At 46.3% G+C, this 21,109-nt stretch overlaps 1 protein-coding gene across 8 annotated transcripts in view; it reads right to left on the reverse strand.

Moving 5' to 3' along the window:
• The window catches only part of GAPVD1 (GTPase activating protein and VPS9 domains 1), an 82,794-nt gene that overhangs the window by 5,417 nt on the left and 56,268 nt on the right, over positions 1–21,109 (reverse strand). For 4 of the 8 annotated variants that reach the window (XM_058672113.1, XM_058672110.1, XM_058672112.1 and 1 more), the window contains 10 exons: positions 18,578–18,655; positions 18,093–18,463; positions 15,483–15,570; positions 14,523–14,603; positions 10,460–10,582; positions 9,533–9,662; positions 7,478–7,587; positions 7,025–7,184; positions 5,461–5,648; positions 3,137–3,350 (listed from right to left, as the gene is read on the reverse strand). In XM_058672113.1, coding sequence (XP_058528096.1) covers positions 3,137–3,350; positions 5,461–5,648; positions 7,025–7,184; positions 7,478–7,587; positions 9,533–9,662; positions 10,460–10,582; positions 14,523–14,603; positions 15,483–15,570; positions 18,093–18,463; positions 18,578–18,655 — 1,543 coding nt within the window. Of the gene's footprint in view, positions 1–3,136; positions 3,351–5,460; positions 5,649–7,024; positions 7,185–7,459; positions 7,588–9,532; positions 9,663–10,459; positions 10,583–14,522; positions 14,604–15,482; positions 15,571–18,092; positions 18,464–18,577; positions 18,656–21,109 lie in introns of those variants that run through there. The other 4 variants (XM_058672115.1, XM_058672114.1, XM_058672116.1 and 1 more) reach the window with 3 other exon arrangements.

The raw sequence follows: 21,109 nt of genomic DNA on the forward strand, positions 1-21,109 counted from the left end.
CTCTCCCTCCTTACCCCAGATGCAGAAATAACAATAATGATGATGATGATGATGTGGAGACAATGGTTTTACCCACTTTCCTGTAGCCCTTGACCCTTTGTGCCCTAATCAACCATGTAAAGATTATCAAAATAAAATAATTAGAGAAAAAAAAAAAAAAGGTGTCTAGCCTTAGCCCACTGACAAGTGCAGAAATCGGGCTGGAGTGCAGGTCATCCCGGGCTAGGCCACTATACCTGCTAACTTGCCAGAGCCACGGATGGGAGCAGACTGAGAAGGGCCAAATTCTAGCACCCGCCGAGAGTTGGGACTAGGGTCTGGCTGGGTCAGGCCAGGCTGTAGCGTCCAAAGCAAAGGCCAAGACAGGTGAGAGACTATGCTAAGTTGGGTCAGAGCAACAACTGACACATGCAAGATCTACAGCTGGGAACAGGCCTCATTGGTGAGCAAAGGGGACGACCTGGCTGGGTTGTGGTTCCCACTGGTGTGTGTTGTGTGTGAGGGCCAGAGTAGGGGATGCAATCTGGTCTGGACATGGCTGCAGTGTTCCTTGGCATGGGTATGGACTGGGTCTGGGGTGTGCAAAGCTGGGCTAGACTCCAGCACCCAATGGAGTTTGTGAGAACCAGGATGGGTGTACGATAGGCTGGGATAGGTCTCTGTCCCTGCTGAGTCGTGCATGAGCTGTGTCTGGGTGTGGACCAGGCTAGGCTGGGCTGTAGCACCCAACAGTAAGAAGTGGAAAGGTGAAGGCTGGTCAGGAAAGGCCACTGTTCTTGCTAGGACAGCAGGTGGACTAAGCTGGGCTGGCCCATGGACCCACTGGTTTAAGCCAAGATCTGGCATTGGGACAGGTTCTAATGTAGGAGTTTGGCAACTCCTCTGTTGGGACACAGCCCCTGTAGGTGAGCGCAAGAACCAAGACAGGGAGCAGCCCAGACCAGGCCAAGCAACAATACCCACTGGCATACATTTGGGTCAGGTCTCGGGTGAGCCAGGCTAGCCCAGTTCATTATCATCTGCCGGCAAATCCGAGACCAAGAATGGTGTGTGGGTCAGGCCAGGTAGGGCTGCAATATCAGCCAGTTTACATTAGGGCCGGGACTGGGGGCTGTCTGGGCTGGGCTGGGCTGAGCTGGATTAGGCTGGGTTAGGCTGTAGCCCCCACCAGCATGAGCTGGAACTGGGAGTAGGCCAGGCTGGGACAGGCTACAGCACCCAGTGGCAAATGCTGAGGTGAGGCAAGCCATGCCAGAATGGGCCACAGTGCTCAATCGGCACATGTGAGACTCGGGGGATAGGGAGCAAGCACAGTAGGGGGTGGTGCTGCCTGGGGCTCCCTTGCTAGACCACTATGCCCACTGGTGAGCGTTAGAGCTGGGTTTGGGAGCAGACCAACCTGGGTAGGGATACAACACTTGCAGGACTACATGTGAACTGGATTGGGGGAAAGCCAGGCTGGGTTGACTATTCCTACTGGTGCATGCATAAGCCAGAGTGGGTGGGGGTGTGGGCTTTGCTGCAGGATCAGTTGGTAGATGCTGGCATTGGGGGCTAATCTGTTAAGTTAAACTCCAGAACCACCTACAGAGTGCAAGCTCTGGAGTGTGAGTACATCCATTAAGTAAACAGTGGGTACCTCCCTCTTGGATCGCTACTCCCACTAGTGAGCATGGAAACCAGAACTAGGGGCAGGCATGATTGGACTGAAAGTGGCAGCCAGCACCAATATGGATTAGATAGTGGTGCTGGTTGGGTTGAATTCAACTTAAATGCTCACTGACATGCAAGAGAGTGGAAGGGGATGTGTGGGACAGACTGGACCACACTGCTGTACATATTGCCAAGCATGGAAACAAGGGCAGGGGGCAGGCCTGGCAGGAGTTGCTGCAGGTTGCCCCAACTAAGCTGCAGCTTCCACTGGTTGATGTGGCCAAGTGTGTGGTGGGAAGGAATGGGCTGGGCTGCAGTATCCATTGGTTTGCAGAGAGGACAAGGCTGGAGACAGAACTGACCCAGCAACTGTAACCAGTGTGTGCGCAGGCTGATTAGGGCGACAGATTGTGCTGGACCCTATATTGGCAAGCACACACAAGAGTCAGGTCTGGGATCACCTCAGATGAGGTTTCCCCCAGCTGGATCGCTCTAGGATGGACTATGTCAGCAGTGGATTCTGGAGAGATTTCACTGTGCTTGGAACGGTGAGACTGGCAGCAATTCAGAATGTTGAACTATCAAAACCACTTGAGCAGTGCCCTCCGAGCATGCCCCACATTAGGGACCCTGGGAGGGGTGGAAGGCTGGGTATGTCTTCTCCCTTTTTCTCCCTTCTTAACCCAAATACAGGAAGGAAAATAGAGAATGTGGAAATAATGGTCTCACCCCCCTTTCCTGTAGCCCTTGACCCTTTGTGTCCTAATCAGCCATGTAAAGACCATCAAAAATTTTAAAAAATTAATTTAATTTAGAAGAAGGTATCTGGGTCTGAGAGAACCTATGCTGGTCAGGAAAGGCTTCCCAAGAAAATGGGGTTTGAGCCAACAGCTGAAGGACAGGGACCAGCACTGTGCCACAAAGGTACAGTTACTGCCAGGAATGCTGGCATTGCAAAGGGGCACTATTTTGAGTTTGAGCTGTTCCACTTTGGGTCCAGCTTCATGCTAATGCACCTGGGAAGCAAAGGAAAATGCAGCACATGCTTGTGCTCCTGCACCCGTGTGGGAGAGCAAGCTGGAGCTCCTGGCTCCCAGCTTTCGCCTGGCCCAGCCCTGGGCTTTGTGGCCATCTGGAAAGTGAACCTGCAAGTGGAAGATCTAACTCTGCCTTTAGATGAATAAATAAAGCTTAAACAAAACAAAACAAAACCTTAATAACTTAGATATTTCCTTAGAACAAACAACAGCGTTTTCCAAAAGACCATACCAATTCATTCTGCTTCCAGCGGAGCTGCCCACGCCCTGCAAACAGGGTTCCCTCATGCCTCCTGACCTTGCAAGCCAGCTGAATGAAATGTGCCAACTGACGCATCTCCTAGTATTCTGTGGTACGGGATCTCAGGGCTAGTTAACCCAAATACAAGGCTGCCGGAGACACCTCACACAGAGCAAAAAAAAGCACTGAACAGAGCTGCACTTACTGGTCACGCAGTATGTCTCCGTCCTGATTAGGGTAGAAAGCCAGCTTGAAAATTCGATTCATGACGCTCCGTTCAATGGCGAGCTGGGCATCCTGCAGCTGCTCTTCGCTTGCGTTCTGCCAGATGGCGTCCTGGGCCATGGCCCCATAGAGGAACTGCAGGAAGTCCCCCACCTGAGCAGTTTTATCATCAGCTGCTGTCAGTTTCTGAAAGTCTCCAATGCAAAATAGTAATTTTAAAAACACACCATCTGAATAATTTTTTAAAAAATGACAGTCCTCCCTTAATTAATGATTTTGCTTTCCATATTTTGTTACTTGAGATCTGAAAATATTAAATGTAAAATTCCGGAAATACATAATGCATAAATCCCAAATAGTACACCACTCTAAGCTCTAGCTAAAATCTGAGGTATTTGCTCAGTCTGCCTAGAGTGTGACCCACCGCTGGGCCTGGCGGGTCCACGCCTTCAGCACTTTGGCTGTCAGGGTGGCACATAGAGCTCAGCACCACACTGCTCCTATGTCACTGGTGCATGAGGTCTGGTCGGGGAACAGTCACTGGTGGGATGGACACCGTGATTTCAAAGTCAAAGTATCTGGGTGAGGTTTATTTTAGAACTCTACGCAGCCAAATTGTTAAAATCAGTAGAAAGTAAGAAATTTAGAAATGCTATTAACACATGGATGTTTGTTTATACATACTTACAGATACATATATAAACACATACACACACATAAAATGATTAATCAGGGACAGAATTGTGGTGTAGTGAGTTAAACTACCACCTGTGTAACTAGCATCCTATATGGTCACTGATTGGAATCCCAGCTGCTTCAATTTCAAAATAAAGTATTGGGGCCAGCATTGTGATACACTGTGTTAAGCTGCTGCCTATGACAACAGCTTCTCATGTAAAGACTCATTCGAGGGGCCCGGCGTGATAGCATAGTGGTTAAAGTCCTCGCCTTGCACACGCCGGGATCCCATATGGGCGCCAGTACTAATCCCGGTGGCTCCGCTTCCCATCCAACTCCCTGCTTGTGGCCTGGGAAGGCAGTCGAGGACGGCCCAAGGCTTTGAGACCTGCACCCGTGTGGGAGACCTGGAAGAGCTCCTGGCTCCCGGCTTTGGATCAGCACAGTACTGGCCGTTGTAGTCACTTGGGGAGTGAATCATCAGATGGAAGATTTTCCTCTCTCTCATCCTTTCTGTATATCTGCCTTTCCGATAAAAACAAATAAATCTTTAAAAAAAAAAAAAAGAGTCATTTGAGTTCTGCTCCATTTCTGACCCAGCTCTCTGCTAATGTGCCTGCAAAGGCAGCAGATGATGGCCCATGTGCCTCGGCCCCTAATATCTATGTGAGAGACCCAGAGTCCCAGGCTTCTGGCCTCAACCTGGCCCAGCCCCTCCACTGCAACCTTGTGGTGAAATGAGTCAGCAGGTTCAAGAGCACTGTCTATCTGTCCTTCTCTCAGTAACTCTAGCTTTCAAAGAAAACAAATAGGGCCTGGTTCATGTCCTGGCCGCTCCACTTCCCATCCAGCTCCGTTTGTGGCTTGGCAAGGCAGTCAAGGATGGCCCAAAGCTTTGGGACCCTGCACCTGCGTGGGAGACCTGGAAGAAGTTCCTGGCACTTGGCTTTGGATCAGCTCAGCCACTGTGGCCACAACGGGGAGTGAACCAGCAGGTGAAAGATTTTTGTCTCTCCTTCTCTCTGTAGATCTGACTTATTGTAAAAATAAATAAATAAATAAATAACATGGAATAAATCCTTTAAGATTTACTTATTTTTATTGGAAAGTCAGATCTGCGGAGAGGAGAAAATCAGAGAGATAGAACTTCTGCTCACTGATTCACTCTCCAAGTGGCCACACGGCTAGAGATGTGCTGATCTGAAGCTAGGAGCCAGGAACCTGCTCCAGGTCTCCCACGCAGGTGCAGGGTCCCAATGCATTGGGCCGTCCTCGACTGCTCTCCCAGGCCACGAGCAGGGAGCTGGATGGGAAGCAGCACGGCTGGGACATGAACTGCCCCTATCAGGGTTCCTGGTGCGTGCAAGGCGAGGACTTTAGCCACTAGGCTACCATGCTGGTGAAATAAATCTTTTTTACAAATAAACAAATTAGGTATTTCAACCCAGAAGGAAAATGCAATTAAGTGATTTGACATCAAAGTTGAATGACAAAGAATCCATGAAACAAGTAGTCATTTAAAGAGATACTTTAAAGCATGCAAGTCCCGAACAAACTCCAGAGCACGATACCATTACCCAGTAACAGGAGCTTGAAGACACGTTTAATTTGAAGATATGTGATTACCTTGGATGAATTCCCTAATCTTCTTTTCTTTGCTCTCAAGCAGCAACCTCACACAGACAGTGGTAAAGTACCGATTGGCTACCTCTTTATCCCGCAAGACCCTTTGCAGGAGCCTTTCAAGGTGAGCCTGCGTGGTCTGCAGACCTTGTCGACAGCGAGTGAGGTAAGCGATGTACGGTGCTCTTTTCCTAAAAGAAAAACACTTTGCAGGACATCACCCACACACAGTCCTCACCTTAAAATAAGAAAGTACGCCACAGCCTTCGGTTTCACATGCTGGTATCTTAGTCTGCAGACAACTCTCCTGGGACCTAACTCTGCTGCCAGCTCAAGAAACAGGAGTGGGCATCTAGCCTAGTGCTTAGACCCCTGCATCCTAGCCCAGAACTCTGAGAGGCAACAGGCAATGGCTCAGGTAGCTGGGTCTCTGTCACCCAGCAGGAGATGCGGACTGAGTTCCTGGCTCCCCGTTTCGGTCAGACACAGTGCCGGCCAATGTAAGCATGTGGGAAGTGAACCAGTGGATAAGGGCTGTCCCTCTTCTGCCTCTCAAATAAATAGAAGCAAACAAAGAAGGAAAGAGCAGCATTCTGCATGTTTGTGAGGAATATCACCCATTCAGGCTGAACAATTAGCTACTAAACTCGCTAAATGTTACTAAGTCCTCCACACAACTGGCCTGTTTCACGTCAGATCACCATCTCTATGCTGGTAGGACCTCATACTTAGGAGAAAACTGACTGCCAGTGATTAGAATGACAAAAAATGCAAGTTACATTCCACAAGATCAGTTTCACCACTCATTCACTTGTAGTCTCAATGTGCATTAGTCTCAATGTACATATAGTTCACTAGAGCAAGGGGTCTTAGATCAGGGGTCCTTATGCCTCAAATATCCCAGCTACAGTCATCTGCAACACTGCAGGGACTGTCAGCAGAAAAAGGGTGGTATGTGCCAAGACAATTCTTGCCTCTGGTTAGAAAAGCAACCTTTCCTGTCCTCCTTAAAACCAACAGGAAAAGAGGGCTGGCACTGTGGTCTAGCAGGTAAAGCTGCTGCCTTTCCACTTCCAAGCCAGCTCCCTGCTGCTGCACCTGGGAAAGCAGAAGATGGCCCCAATGCCTGGGCCCTACACCCACATGGAAAACCTACAAGAAGCTCAAGGTTCCTGGCTTTGGCCTGGCCCACTCCTGAATGTTGGGGCCATTTAGAGAGTGAACCAGTGGAGGGAAGATTTTTCTTTCTCTCTGTAACTGCCTTTTAAATAAATAAATAAGTCTTTGGGGGGCGGGGGAAGGAAAATACTACCCTTCTCATATGCTGGCCTCAAAATATAAACATGCCCCTTTATCTGCTTCAGAGAAAAGCTGAAATGAACTATACTTCTCTGTCAGTGTAAGCTGCTCATTTAGAACTACATTTCTAGACTACCCAAACATGTTGTTTAGAAATCCACACCTAGGTAGACACAGTCACAGTACTTTGTAACAAGCCTAGAATCATTTCATACAGCTTAGAGCCAAAAATGAGGGCTGGCTTCTACAAACCAAAGAGGGTTATTACCTATAGTCCTCAGCGATAGACGCCAACAGCTTCCTGCACGTCCTATTATCAAAACGGCACACACAGCGCATCGTTTCCTGAAGTTGGGCCATTAAGTTCTTATCTTGTAAATTAATTGCTTCAGCTATTTGAACCTTCAAGAAGCATACAATTTCATTATCTGAAAAAAAAGAAGAATTATGCTATTGAGAGTTTCCAGAGGCTTATATAAGGTCTATGGCACCCCACCCAGCATTTAAGATGCTTATTTTTCTTTACTATCAAGTGAATGAAGCTATAGTGCCACTCCCAATTAGAAATTTCTTAAATAAACCTTCACTAATCAAAATGCCCTTAATTGATACCAACACTGTTGAGCTACATGGAATGTCTAGACAGTTTAAGCAGCTGACAACCAGCTATTTCAAAGGTTCAGTTATACACATGGGGGAACACTTCTTCATCGTAGCTTGCCTTCAGGGTCTGTGTGGTCTGGCAAACCATTCCTCGTTGAATGGGTCAGCACTGGGAAGGCAACAGAATCCGCAGAGCAAAGAGCAAGCCTCAGTTTCTTTTTTGCATCTCTGAAGAAAATAAGAAGAAAACCCGTTTATTTTTTTAGGCAGGTAGAGTTACATTTACAAATACTGCTACATAAATTGGTCTGCTCCTCAGGACTCAGATGTTTCTAGCGGCTATTTTTAAAAAGACAATTCTGACTTACTGACACCTCATTTGAAAGAGGAAGCTTTCTAACTACCCACGGGGGCGGTGGCAGCAGTGCTTGGGCAGGGCACTGCCCCATCACCAGAATTTGCTACACAGCATGTCCTGTGTGACTCTCACAGTACAGCAGTCATCAGGAGGCAAGGAGAACAGGTTATGAAAATCAGCCTGGCACCAAAATCAAGACTGCCCTTTACAGCTCTGCCACAAGACAAACTCTGTGCCTGCCAAGCTTCCCCGGTGTATAGTGCTGAGCCCAAAATGGCTGCATCTTCCCCTCCCACAGCACAGGTGTGGTCCCACACCAAGACAATTCCCTATGCCAAGGAGACCCATGCAAGCTTCCCAGATTCCTAGGCCCTGTCCCCTCTGCTTCACTGTTCAAGCCTGGATTCCACAGAGGGGTCCGAATGCCTGAAGGAGGCCGAGGTCGCCTGTGCAGGCTGTCTTTAGTCCGCCGCTGACAAACTCTCAATCTTTCTCTATTGATTCCTCTCCTGTAAAATGGACAATGCAGAGCCCAGCACGATAGCATAGCGGTTAAAATCCTCATCTTGAACATGCCAGGATCCCATATGGGCGTCAGTTCTAATCCTGGAGTCTCCATTTTCCATACAGCTCCCTGCTTGTGGCCTGGGAGAGCAGACTAGGACGGCCCAAAGCCTTGGGACCCTGCACCCGCGTGGGAGACCCGGAAGAGCTCCTGGCTCCTGACTATGGATCAGCTCAGCTCTGGCCATTGTGGCCACTTCGAAAATGAATCAGCAAACAGAAGTTCTTTCTCTCTGTCTCTCCTCTCTGTATATCTGCCTTACCAATAAAAATAAATAAGTCTTGTTTAAAAATAAATAAGTAGATAGATGAAGCAAGCTAATATTTCTTACCTGTGCAAGCACTTTCCTTATCAAAAAAGGGAGAAACTTGAAGATCCTGAAGTCTTCTCCCTTCTTAAGCCCATTAGATCCAGGGCAGGCACTTGGAACAATGCCAAAAATGCCACTTGTGATGGTCATGACCCACAGTGCAGTGCCTGGGTCTGCATCCCACCTATGCTCCTGACTCCAGCTTCCTGCTAAAGCACCTGAGGGCTTGCAGGTGATGGTGATGGTCCAGGAAACTGGGCTCCAGCCACCAATGTAGGAGATCTGGATCAAGTTCTGAGGTCCTGCCTTTGGCCTGGCTCTTGTAGTGATTTGAGGGAAATGAACCAGGAGGTGGAAAGATCTCTAACTCTGTCTCTCTATGTCATCCTTTCAAATAAATAAATAAATAAATAAATAAAATTAAAAAAAGAAAAGCAGAGAAAGTTGCAGAAGAACAAGAATGATAAATGAAAGGCTCTAGTTTCCACAGGAGCAGTGGGTTAAGCCCTAGTTTCCACAGGAGCAGTGGGTTAAGCCCTAGTTTCTACAGGAGCAGTGGGTTAAGCCCTAGTTTCCACAGGAGCAGTGGGTTAAGCCCTAGTTTCCACAGCAGCAGTGGGTTAAATCCCACCCTGCGCTGACCCTGCCTCTGAACCCCCTTGGCTCTTGCCCAGCATTTCTTCCCCAGGCTGGCAGGGGAACTGCAACTGATTTAATGCAAATTGGTCCTGTGGTTCCTGTGAGCATATGAGTTTCTTAAATGCCATCAAGACATGGATAGAGCACACCCACTATTAAAGCAAAGTCTTCCTAGCTAATATCACTCTTGTCCTTCTATTTTAACATGTATTGAATGACTCTATTTCAATCACTTGAAATCAGTATTTTTTTTCCCTACAGCAATGGAAAGGGCAAAGTTCAAACCCCATGAAAGCAGCACCTGTAAGAGAAAGCGGACTCCTGCGGGTGCGCTGCTTGGCTCGCTGAGTCGGGGAGGTCGTCGGCAGAGATGTTCTGGAGTGTCTCATCCCGAGGAGAGTCGTGTGCACTTTCACCATCACCCATAACCTCTAAACAAAACCCAACTGTGTTACCAGCTTGTTGGACATTCTTCTGAAAGATACCATATGCACATACAAGCACAAACACACAGTGCGCGTACACTTCTATTTTGTTTTTAGCTTAATTTATCAAAGGGACTATATTACTATTTTTCTGACAGCTACCAAGAATTCCACAATTAGGAAAGTAGAATCCTTTAAAAACTTCGCAGTAATCAACAATGAATGCTAACCTATTCCAAGAGCCTCCCAGGCGACCCCAAGCACACACACAGATGGTTTGGAAAGCACAAGCTCATTTCCTCCTGCTCATGGGAGGACTGGCCTGGTTATAAAGTCTGCAATTTTGAGATAAACTGATTGTTAGCTTCCCTTTCTTTTTAAGGGTTATTGAAGCTCAGACTACTTTTCTCACTGTGACTTAAGAGTTACTATTCAGAGACTCAGCATGGTATCCTAGTGGCTAACTCGTCGCCTTGCACGTGCCAGGATCCCATATGGGCGCCAGTTTGTGTTCCAGCTGCTCTACTTCCCTGCCTGCTTCCTGCTGGTAGCACGGAAAATAGTAGAGGATGGCCCAAGGCCTGAGACCCTGCACACACATGGGAGACCTGGAGGAAGCTCCCGACTCCTGGCTTTGGATTGGTTCGCCTCCAGCCATTGTGACCATTTGGGGAGTGAACCAGTAGGTAGAAGAGCTTTCTCTCTCTCTCTTGTTCTCTCTGTAAATTTGACTTTCCAATAAAAATAAATAAATCTTTTTTTTTTTTTAAGTTCCTATTCCGATCTTTACCATGAATTCTCACCTGTACTTTCATAGTTCACCATTGCTCCTTCACTGGGGCTGGTCCGTTTAATGGCATTTCTGTATTTGTCCAAAATGTCCTCGGCGACCTGAGCTTGTGCATTTAGCCTAGGGCTGGAATCATCTGTGAGAAGAGGAGGGTGAGATCAGCTCTCTGCTTGCACAAGCCTGATGTTACTATGACACCAGTAACAGAATCCCAAAGGCGGATTAGGAGGTAAGACTTAAGAAGAGCACATATCTCAATGCTAAGAGGCACCGTGCAGCTGCCTGCTCATCCACTCCTAGGCCTCGGAGCCTTGCCCAAGCAGAACACTGGCAGGAGTCAGCTCCCGACTCATCATCAGCAGAATTCTGCAGGACAGCATCAAAGAGCCCAGTGCAGACGAAATGGATGATGAGTTTCTCGAGTGAGTATATTTAAATCACCATTATGAGTAATTCATGCTAACACAACTTCCAACAATGCATTTTTATACAAAGACTTCATTTATTAAGACATTTTTGTGCTCACGGAGGAAAAAAACCTTTTCAAACAAACTCATTTCAAAAATAACAAAAATGCCTTTCTTCATTCTTCCTTCATGAGTCGTTCTCTATCTTATACTTGAAAATGGTATAACCTTATCAGAGTGCTACTTCTGGAATAAAGCACCTGCTTGCACAGGTATTGGTGTCAGAAGCACTCCAAGAGAATCTACAGCTTTTGGGGAGCGCTGGAAGTGCACCTGGGAGGCATGCCACATCTGGGGCACTATCTGGTAATAGAACTGGTATCAGAACGAGGTCAGCCCACCAAGAAGGCTTTCCTGGAGTCTAAGATGCAGCCATGAAATTACTGGTTGTCAAAGCAAAGCTCTACACAGATGTCCAGGATAAAGTTTTGCAATGATGTGCAATTTTCTACGATACATCTAGGCCAACAGGCAATCATAAATGTAGGTTCCCCTTTTTTAAACATTCTAACACCACATTTTAAAAAAAGTCACTCAATTATATAAGTAATTATATAAGCATGTGAGTTAGTAGCAGCTAACTTTACAAGCACTTACCACATGCCAGGAACTTTGCTAAGCACTTTGCATGGATTAACTCATTACCACATAACTTCCCAGGATTATCCCAAGTCATCAATAAACAATGTTACAGGGAAATTCTTTCAGCAGTTCCCTAGAGAAATCCTGTTGCAAGCTCTCAGGCATTCTTTCGTCCACAAAATGGTAATAACTATGTAGAGAGCATTTCCCAAAAGATTCAATAATCTTTCTTTAATGACGTTTAAAAATCAAACTGTGAACTGATAAAACCTTTATCGTGACACAATCCTATTTTGGAGTGAGAGCATGTTTTTGGTTCTTGTTTTCGAGCACTGCAAAGAACTCTGAAAAGAAGAAGTATACAATTGGGCCAAACACAGCGACAGCCCTACTGCTCTTTATAAACCTTTATTTCTATCAACACCAGTCCCACAGTTTCATCCTAAGAACTTAATTTTAAAAACAGAACCAAAAAAACGCTCACATGCAAGGACGTGAGCATTGTTTTCATAGTGAAAAAATGGACAGAATGTTTACACTACAGAATTATATGACATACTATTTTATACCTAAATAAAATGATTTTAAAAATCCATTATGTCTAGCATAACCTGGGAGAGGGCTTCTAAAATTAACATGTGGTAAAAATACAAACTGTTACGGACACAGTCTAATTCAATCATGAAAAAGCAATGTGCAAATATGGAAAAGATCAGAAGAGAACATGAAAAACACTGTAGTTTAGATAGCAAGTTTAGAAAACAAGTAGACTGTTGAGAAATTTTAAAAATACAAACTATTTATTTGAAAGCTAGAACTGGCGACAGGGAGAGGTATACAGCCACCTTCCATCCAGCGGTTCATCCCCCAAACGTCCACAACAGTCAGGGGGCAGAACCAAGCTAAGAGCCAGGAGTTCCTTCCAGTCTCCCCTGGGGAAGCACTTGCACCATCTTCTGATGCATTTCCAGCCACTGCACACATTTGGGGAGTGAACTGACAGATAGAAGAGCTTCATCTCTGTCTCTCTGTGACTCTGCCTTCCAAAAAAATCTCTTTTTTGGAAAGGTTTAGTCCAGGGCCCGGCGCAGTGGCCTAGTGCCTAAGTCCTTGCCTTGAACGCCCCGGGATCCCATATGGGCGCCGGTTCTAATCCCAGCAGCTCCACTTCCCATCCAGCTCTCTGCTTGTGGCCTTGGAAAGCAGTCGAGGACGGCCCAAAGCTTTGGGACACTGCATCTGCGTGGGAGGCCCGGAAGAGGTTCCAGGTTCCCAGCTTCGGATCGGCACAGCACCGGCCATTGCGGTCACTTGGGGAGTGAATCATCGGACGGAAGATCTTCCTCTCTGTCTCTCCTCCTCTCTGTATATCTGACTTTGTAATAAAAAATAAATCTTTAAAAAAAAAAAAGTGTAGTCCATTATAAACCTTAGCCTTCTGAACATATGAATACAGTAAATTCCTTTCCATAATGACAATTTCTTCCCAGCTCTCTCCAATCAAGCTGGAAAGTCCCAATAAACCCAAGTCATGTGGGACTTGGTTTCCTACCCACAGCACTTAGCACCAGGCCTGGCATGGGTCAGATGGTCACTACTTGATCTGTTAATTGGTTAGGACAGGCGTGGCTGCTCGTAGCAGAAAATTCTGGCCTGTACACACATTTGCTGCTGTTTAAAACCCACTATTCCACAGAAGTTTCTCTATCAGACAAAGCAGAGTAGGGAGGAGTATAATATGCAAGGACATAGAACATAAATAAATACATAGAAGTAGCTATTAGACAACATGCATTAAAATAGGATTCTATATGCTCTATGCCAAAATTTTTAAGGATATTCTTTTTAAAACTTATATCACTGTTAATTTTTAAAATCATCTTTTTTACCTGGTAGGACATTAGGATAATACTTAAAATCAAAACAAGAAAAGAGGTGAGAAATGCAATTCCCTCTAGATCCTCTATAACCATTGCAGACAATCTACAGTTATCAAACAGAAGGTTGGATCGTTAACATTACTTCTCAAACTCTTTGAAGATGTTCATTTCTAACATGCCAAAAAGAAACTCGGAAATACAAATGTTGAGTGTGGTTAGAACCTAATTCATAGCTGTATTTTCCTTGGGTCAGACAGCAATGTTAAAATGGTTAAAGTCATGGAAAAAGTAAGGTTTTAAAAACAAAACTTTTGTTTGTTAATATTTGTTTATGTATGGAGCTGAAGAAAGAGATTTTCTGTCTGCTGGTTTGTCCTCTCTGTAGATCCCCTTCCACGCCTGCCAGAGCCTGAAGCCTAGCAGGATGACAGCAGCAGCCTGAGCGCAGCTGGGTGTGCTTCGTGGGCAGCAAGGGCCTAGCTACGTGAGCTATCATGTGCTGCCTGCCAGGGCTTCACTGTTAAGGAGCTGCAGCACAGGTGGGCTCAGGCCTGGAAATGGGATACAGGAACCCAACGGGGACTAACCACTGCGCCAAATATCCATCCTGGTATTTACAGTATTGTTCAGACAAATATATCTCACACACACACACACACACACACACACACACACACACAATTACATAAAATAGAATTCTACTGTGATCTTCAATAAACCAGATCAAACTACAGATGGAAATAAATTTAGAATTCTATGATCAATATTAGGGGAAACTATTTAATCAATGGTCCAAAGATGCAACATGCATAACTTTAGAACCATCATCACACTATCCTAAAAGGTAATCTGCCATCATCCCACAAGAGGGCGAGTTACAGTGTGTACCTAAGGGAGGTTTGGGACGTCTCAGGTGGGAGATGAAGTAATGACAATGGGGATGATGATGGTGATGGCAGTCTGCAGGAAGAGCACACTGAGACGCGCTGTGACCACCCATGGGAAACCCCAGCGCTACAACAAACTCCCCACAGTACACACACAGACACACCCTCCTGAAAAGGCAACGCTTATGGCACCCAAGAATAAGTGTTATGAAATATGTGCTCTGGGGATGAAGGAGCCAGGAAGCCCGGGGTCTACAAACCTGTGAGTGCTGAGAATCTGTCAGGCCCCAGATCATCTTTGTCTTTTTCTTGTTTTTCTTTCTTTCTAAATGGTATAGGAGCTGGAAATTAAATAAAGTCAGTAGTGTGACACATAACATACTGCACTACTTGGAAGTTAACTGGTGTGCCAACATTTCTAACTGAAAGGAGGCCGAAAAGTTTAAAAGCTAAGAAATCCTAAGCACTTCTTGAAAACTGTTTTTAAAATAGCGCTGAGGGTTCTTAAAGAAGCTCTCAGATTCTGCTTTGAAGTCACTGGCCAAGAATGATTCACCAGGAATCCAGTGGGACTATAACAAAGCCACTGCCTCTTAAGTCTATGCTCACAACACGCTCAAGGCTACTAGCCTCAGCTACTTCTCTGTCGAGCGGCTGGAGCGTGGCGCTGAGTGGCTCTCCTCAGCTCCTGGGAAGAGGCCAGCAGAAGAAGTCTCTAGCTTCCCTCTGGGGACGATCTCTCCCTTCAGGAAGAGGGACCTTTGCCAATCAAATGATGCCAGGCAATTCAGCAAAAAAGCCCAACCAGTTTTATACAGTCTTCCAAAATAAACACTAATATTTAGAGTACAAACATTCTCAATGAACACACATAAAAAGCTTAAATTTATTATAAGAATGTAAGGATGAATTTTCAATATATAATTACAAATTGCATCCCATCTTCCTATAATAAATAATAGCAATTCCTTAGGTCAATGTCCTCTATGTTCAGCTTCAATGGCATATGAAGTTACCAACACTCAGCAACGCGATTACATTTATAAAACAGTAACCCCTCTTTGCAAAGAATAAGAATGTTTCTAAAGCTTAGAGTGAGACCTCAATACAACTAGCCCGAGGCCCTGCAAGCCTTCCGGAGGGCTGCAATAAGGGCCCTCTCAGAGACTGGGGCTTGCTTCTTGTCACTAACACCACACTTTAATATTGCATAAAATTACCTTTAGGCATAGCTGAAACAAAACGCTTTCTCCACCAAGGTCTGTTCCTGTCTGATTTCTCATCATCGCTATCTTTGCGTTCTTCAGTCTGTAGAAAAAGTTTCATGCTTTATTTGGAGTTGGGAAGCAGGACAAATTACTAGGAAAAATATTTCAGTACATCTGTGAAATACAAAAGCCAGCCTTAATTTGCCTTAAAGCAAAACTGTTCTTACTACCATGGAAGCAGTTCTGTGACATGGAAATACACTTTCAAGAACCAGGCCAGTTTGTGCTTGAGCACCTGATGGTAAGTGCTGACTTAGCAGCAACCTGTACCAAGCCTGGCAGAGACAGACACTCAGGAACTACACACAGAATAAGGAAACACAATGCAAACCAACTCTAGAGCAGCAATGATGTAACAGCAGTGTTAATAAGACTGAGGTTCTGTGAACTGTGCGCCAAACCCGAGCATACGGGCTGCACACTACCTCAATGACCCTCGCAGTGGCCTTGGGAGACAGGCCCCATTATTACGCACTTTTTATAGGTCAGAAGCATGAGACCAAACAGGGTTTTCTCCCTCTCTTCACCGGTTTGTGGCACAGCTGAGACTGAAAACCAGATCTGACCAATTACAGGACTTGTGTTCTGAGTGCCACTGTTACCAAGTTACCACAGAGACCATAGGGCAAGGGCCAGAGCTGCGATCCCCATGTCAGCTGTCCGTCTAACTGCGGACAAATCATCCAACTTCTACCTGTTTTGTCTACAAACCTAGGACTAAAAATACCTTCCTTGCTGGCATTCCTGTTAACAGATCAGAACCCAAGCAGGAAGCTGAAAGTATCTGTGACAGGGAAAAGTTAGTAATGGGGATAAGAAAATCATCCCAGGGCTCAGCAACCGTAGCCTGGCAGCTAAAGTCCTAGTCCTGAACACGCCGGGATCCCACATCAGTGCCGATTCTAATGCCAGCAGCCCCGCTTCCCATCCAGCTCCCTGCTTGTGGCCTGGGAAAGCAGTCAAGGATGGCCCAAAGCCTTGGGACCCTGCACGTATGTGGCAGACCAGGGAGAAGCTCTGGGCTCCTGACTTCGGATTGGCTAAATTCCAGCCATTGCGGCTGCTTGGGGAGTGAACCATCAGAAGGAAGATCTTCCTCTCTGTCTCTCCTCCTCTCTGTATATGTCTGCCTTTCCAATCAAAATAAATAAAAATCTTTTAAAAAAAAAATCATTCCCTGAGGGGAACAGATCAAATGACGTCATGAAGAATCATGAAAGCAGGTTTGTTGTTATGGGAGACATGAGCCCATGAATACAGAAAAGGAAACAAACGCTGCTCCTTCTAGGTGAGAGCTGGATGTGCCCGTGTGAGCTCACAACTCTCGCCATGTGCAAACAGGTCACAGACGCATGGTGAATGTGGGCACACATGCCTGTCCTTGCCCTATTCACACAGCAGTCCTAGCAGCAGGGTTTGCTGTGCCCAGAACTTCATTTGTAAAGCTATTTTTTTTCCACTCAAAAAAAAAAAAATAATAGAACTAGATTACTTGGAGAAAAGGCTAATTGCAGGACTAGGGCAGAAAAAGTACAAGGTAAACATGTAGCACTTCATGCTGGAAAGCTCTATTCACAGGAGAGCCAGGCGCCAGCAAGCCAGCAGTGATGCGCAAAACCTGCTGGGCAGGACAGTTACGTATTCTCAAAGAACTTCTGCATAAAATACTTCTTTCACAGGGACAAGGAGGAATGCACCATGCGGAAGCCTTGCAGACAACAGTTTCACGAGCGATCTCATGAAAACCACAGTAATGGATGAAGAAGTGTGCTAAGTCAGGACACAGTGAACAGTCGTGTTAGGGATGCTCCTGCCGGAGCCAGATAACACACATCTAACGACAAGGAACCATCCAATAAACCTAAACTGAGGGAATCTAAACAATTACTGCAACTTTAAAAGTCAAGGTCCACGGAAATCAAGGAAAAACTGGGAACCTTTCCAGAATGAAAGAAAACATGACAACTAAAAACAGTGCATAATTATGAATGAAATGTTCTTACCACAGATTGTTACCAAGAACCAATGAGGACTTTAGAGTATCATGTGAGTTCAGCAATAGTTTTCAGTGTTCGTCTCCTAATACTGAAGACCATACTAGGACCAACAGGGAAGGAGCTGGCATGAAACATGGCATTGAGTGGGCGGGGGGGCGAGGGGTTGGCTCAAGGTGGCAACCTACTCTCAAATCGTGGGACAATGTTTTTTTTCATAGGTGCACTTTCAACTTGCTTGTAAACTCATGCTTGTCTCACAATAAAAATAATACCACATCTAGCCACCTCAGAGAGATACTGTGAGGTTTTAATACAATTAGATATAAAACTGCTTGCAAAAAGTGTCAGAAAAATGTAAGACAGGACTGCCACACAACCTCACCTGCCTAGGTTTCCTACGCACTACAGTCCTGGGTATAGCAGACTAACAAATCATTTCAAATAAGGACAATGGTCCATTCCTGGGCTTAATATTTCATATTCCTTTCAACTATCAAGAGAACCAGCCAGCCAGAACATCGAGGTCGACCGACTCAGCAAATCCTCCAGAGCCTGGGTCTCCTACCTCTCCTCTCGAGGAGTCCTTGCTCGGGGATGAGGACGACGAGTGAGGTGCAGCCACCAAAGAAGTAGCACCACTGGCTGCACCTGCAGGGGGCTCCCGCTCTTCGTTCCCGGCGCGACGGTTCCAGCCGGGATCACTCATGGGGCGCCGGACAGAGGACACGATATCCGAGCTCCTGCTGCGCACCAGCCTCTCTGGGTAGGAGTGCCTCTGCCTGAAGGCCTCCATCTCAGCGGCAGTTAGGACGTGGGAGCCCAAACTGGGCAGTCGGGCCTCATTTCCTCCCACAGCGCCTTCCAGAATGGGAGGGTCCGGCGGAGGGTGGGATGGCCTGGCGTAGTGAACCTTTGGCCTGACCACAGCAGAAGCTCCTGCAGCGCAACAGAAACCATTTTGTCCGTGAAAACATGTCGCCAGTGGCAACCAAGGGTTTCTAGTGTCTTCGCTCTGCAGCCAGAGGCACACAGCCCATGTCCCGAGCTTACCTTCCTGTGAGGACAGTGGATCGAACATGGCGAGCAGAGACTCGGACTGAGAAGGCGGGGAGGTCAGCTGGTGGGCACCTGCAACCAGGGGGCAGACCGTGAGACCAGCACAACCCAGCTGGCTAAGGTAGACACAGTGTAAGGGTTTCCGGGGTGCTTTGACAATGGTCTTTTTTTCTTTTTTTTTTTTAATCAGAACTTCAGGGGCACACAGAAAAAAAAAATGCAACTAATAAATATTAGATTCTAACCATTTGAAATTCACTTTAAAGTTGTGTTTGTTTTCATAAATGGATTTCCATTACACTTAGGGATCTAACATGTCACACCCATTACCTCTTTTTTTAAAAAAGATTTCCTTATTTTGGGCCAGTGTCATAGTATAGTAAGCTAAGCCTCTCCACCTGTGGCACCGGCATCCCATTTGGGTGTCAACTTGTGTTACTGCTGCTCCACTTCCAGATTCAGCTCTCTACTTATGGCCTGGGAAAACAGCAGTGTGCGGCTCAAGTCCTTGCGTCCCCGCATGTAGGCCCCGTCTACCAAGGGTTAACTCCACAGCTTAGCTTGTTTCTAAAGGGTAACAGGATGGGCAATCTTGGCCTAATGCATTTTAGCCCCTGGCTTGACTGCAAGTTCCTCTTCCCTGCTTCCTCTTTGTTAAGATGCCCCCAGGGGAGCTTAGGAGTTGCTTCAGCATTGGGATAATACTGGGAGGGACTAGGCAGACTATAAAAGATGCAGGCTGACCCCAAATAAAGGGCATTCTGTTTACAAGAGTGACCCACTGCATGTTATCTTGTGTTGTCTTGTGTGTTGTCTTTTTGTAACCCTAGTCCCTCCGCTCGGCTCAGGGTACGTGGCGACGCAGCCGTTGCCAACACCCGCACCCATACAGGAGACCGAGATGAGGTTTGAGACTCCTTGCTCCTGGCTTTGCATTGACTCAGTTCTGGCAGTTGTGGCCACTTGGGGAATGACCCAGTGGATGGAAGATCTATTTCCCCATATCTCTATAACCCTGTTTTTCAAATAAACATTTTAAAATAAAATTAAAAATATTGATCTATTTTTACTTGAAAGTCAAAGTATCAGAAAGGAGAGACTGAGAGATCTTCAATCTATTGGCTTACTCCCCAAATGGCTGCAAGGGCAGAGTTGGGCTGCTCTAAAGGCAGGAGCCAGGAGCTTTTTCAACGTCTCCTACATGGATGCAGAGGCCCAGACTTTCTCGGGTCATTATCAGGGAACTGGACCAGAGGTGGAACGGCCAGAACTTGATCAGGTACCCATGAGATCCTGGCGGGAAGCTTAACCTGCTCCACCATGGTGCTGCCTCCTATTACTTTAAATGGCCAGATAAAATGATGGACAATGTAGAGAGCACAGAGCCACAAGATCTGAATCATTACATTTCTTCAAAAGGTTGAGGCTTCCCTGAGCATCATCTTCCTGCCACATACAAAAATGCGGGCAACATGATCTACCAACGGGGTATAAATAAAAAAGCTTCAAATTGCAAACCAAGGGTCACCACCATGGCATGTAAAGTCACTGCCTGTGTGGCTGGCTCACTCCAGTTCTGATCCAGCTCCCTGCTAATGGCCTGGAAAAGCAGTGAAGATGACAAAAGTGCTTGGGCCCCTATTTACATGCTGCGATCCAGAAGAAGCTCCTGCACCCCAGTTTCCAATCAGCCCAGCTCTGGCCACTGCGACCATCTGGGGAGTCAATCAGTGGATGGAACAGCTCTGCATCTGTCCTTCTCTCTCCATACTTCTGCCTTGCCAAAAAAAAAAAAAAAATGTTTTAAATACATAAATATATGTGGATTCAAGGCTCTAGATATGACAAAATAATTTTTGTTGTTTCATAAAGACAGTCATAAAGTGAAATATATTTTTTTAATTGAGAGAGAAGAATGCAATGACTGCTCACACTGTCCGGTATCCTTGCCCCCTCCTAAGGTCAAGCACGCCTGACCCATCTCTGCTTGTGCACTCCATGTGCAAAAGTGTCAACACAGAGGAGAAGGAAGCCACCCTTTGCTCTGATGAAAACAGCTTTGGCCTGCTCTCTCTGCTTCATGTTCAAGTCTGGAAACCAAGAAATAGATGACAAAAGTCTGCAGGGCCCAGCGTGGTGGCCCAGCAGCAAAAGTTCTCAACTTGAAAGCACCAGGATCCCATATGGGCGCCAGTTCTATTCCCGGCAGCCCCGCTTCTCATCCAGCTCCCTGCTTGTGGCCTGGGAAAGCAGTTGAAGATGGCCCAAAGCCTTGGGACCCTGTGTCCAAGTGCGAGACCTGGAGGAAGTTCCTAGCTCCTAGCTTTGGATTGGCTCAGCACACGCTGTTGCAGTCACTTGGAGCTTGAACCATCGGAAGGAAGATCTTCCTCTCTGTCTCTCCTCCTCTGTGACTTTCTTCTAAAACAAAAAACCAGCTTTGCCCTTGCACTCCCCCCACCTCAGGAAGGTCTTAAAAACCTTCAGTGGTCCAGAGACAACCCTTCAGGATTCTTGGTATAGACC

Source organism: Ochotona princeps, chromosome 14, assembly GCF_030435755.1.
Source record: "Ochotona princeps isolate mOchPri1 chromosome 14, mOchPri1.hap1, whole genome shotgun sequence".
Taxonomy (NCBI): Eukaryota; Metazoa; Chordata; class Mammalia; order Lagomorpha; family Ochotonidae; genus Ochotona; species Ochotona princeps.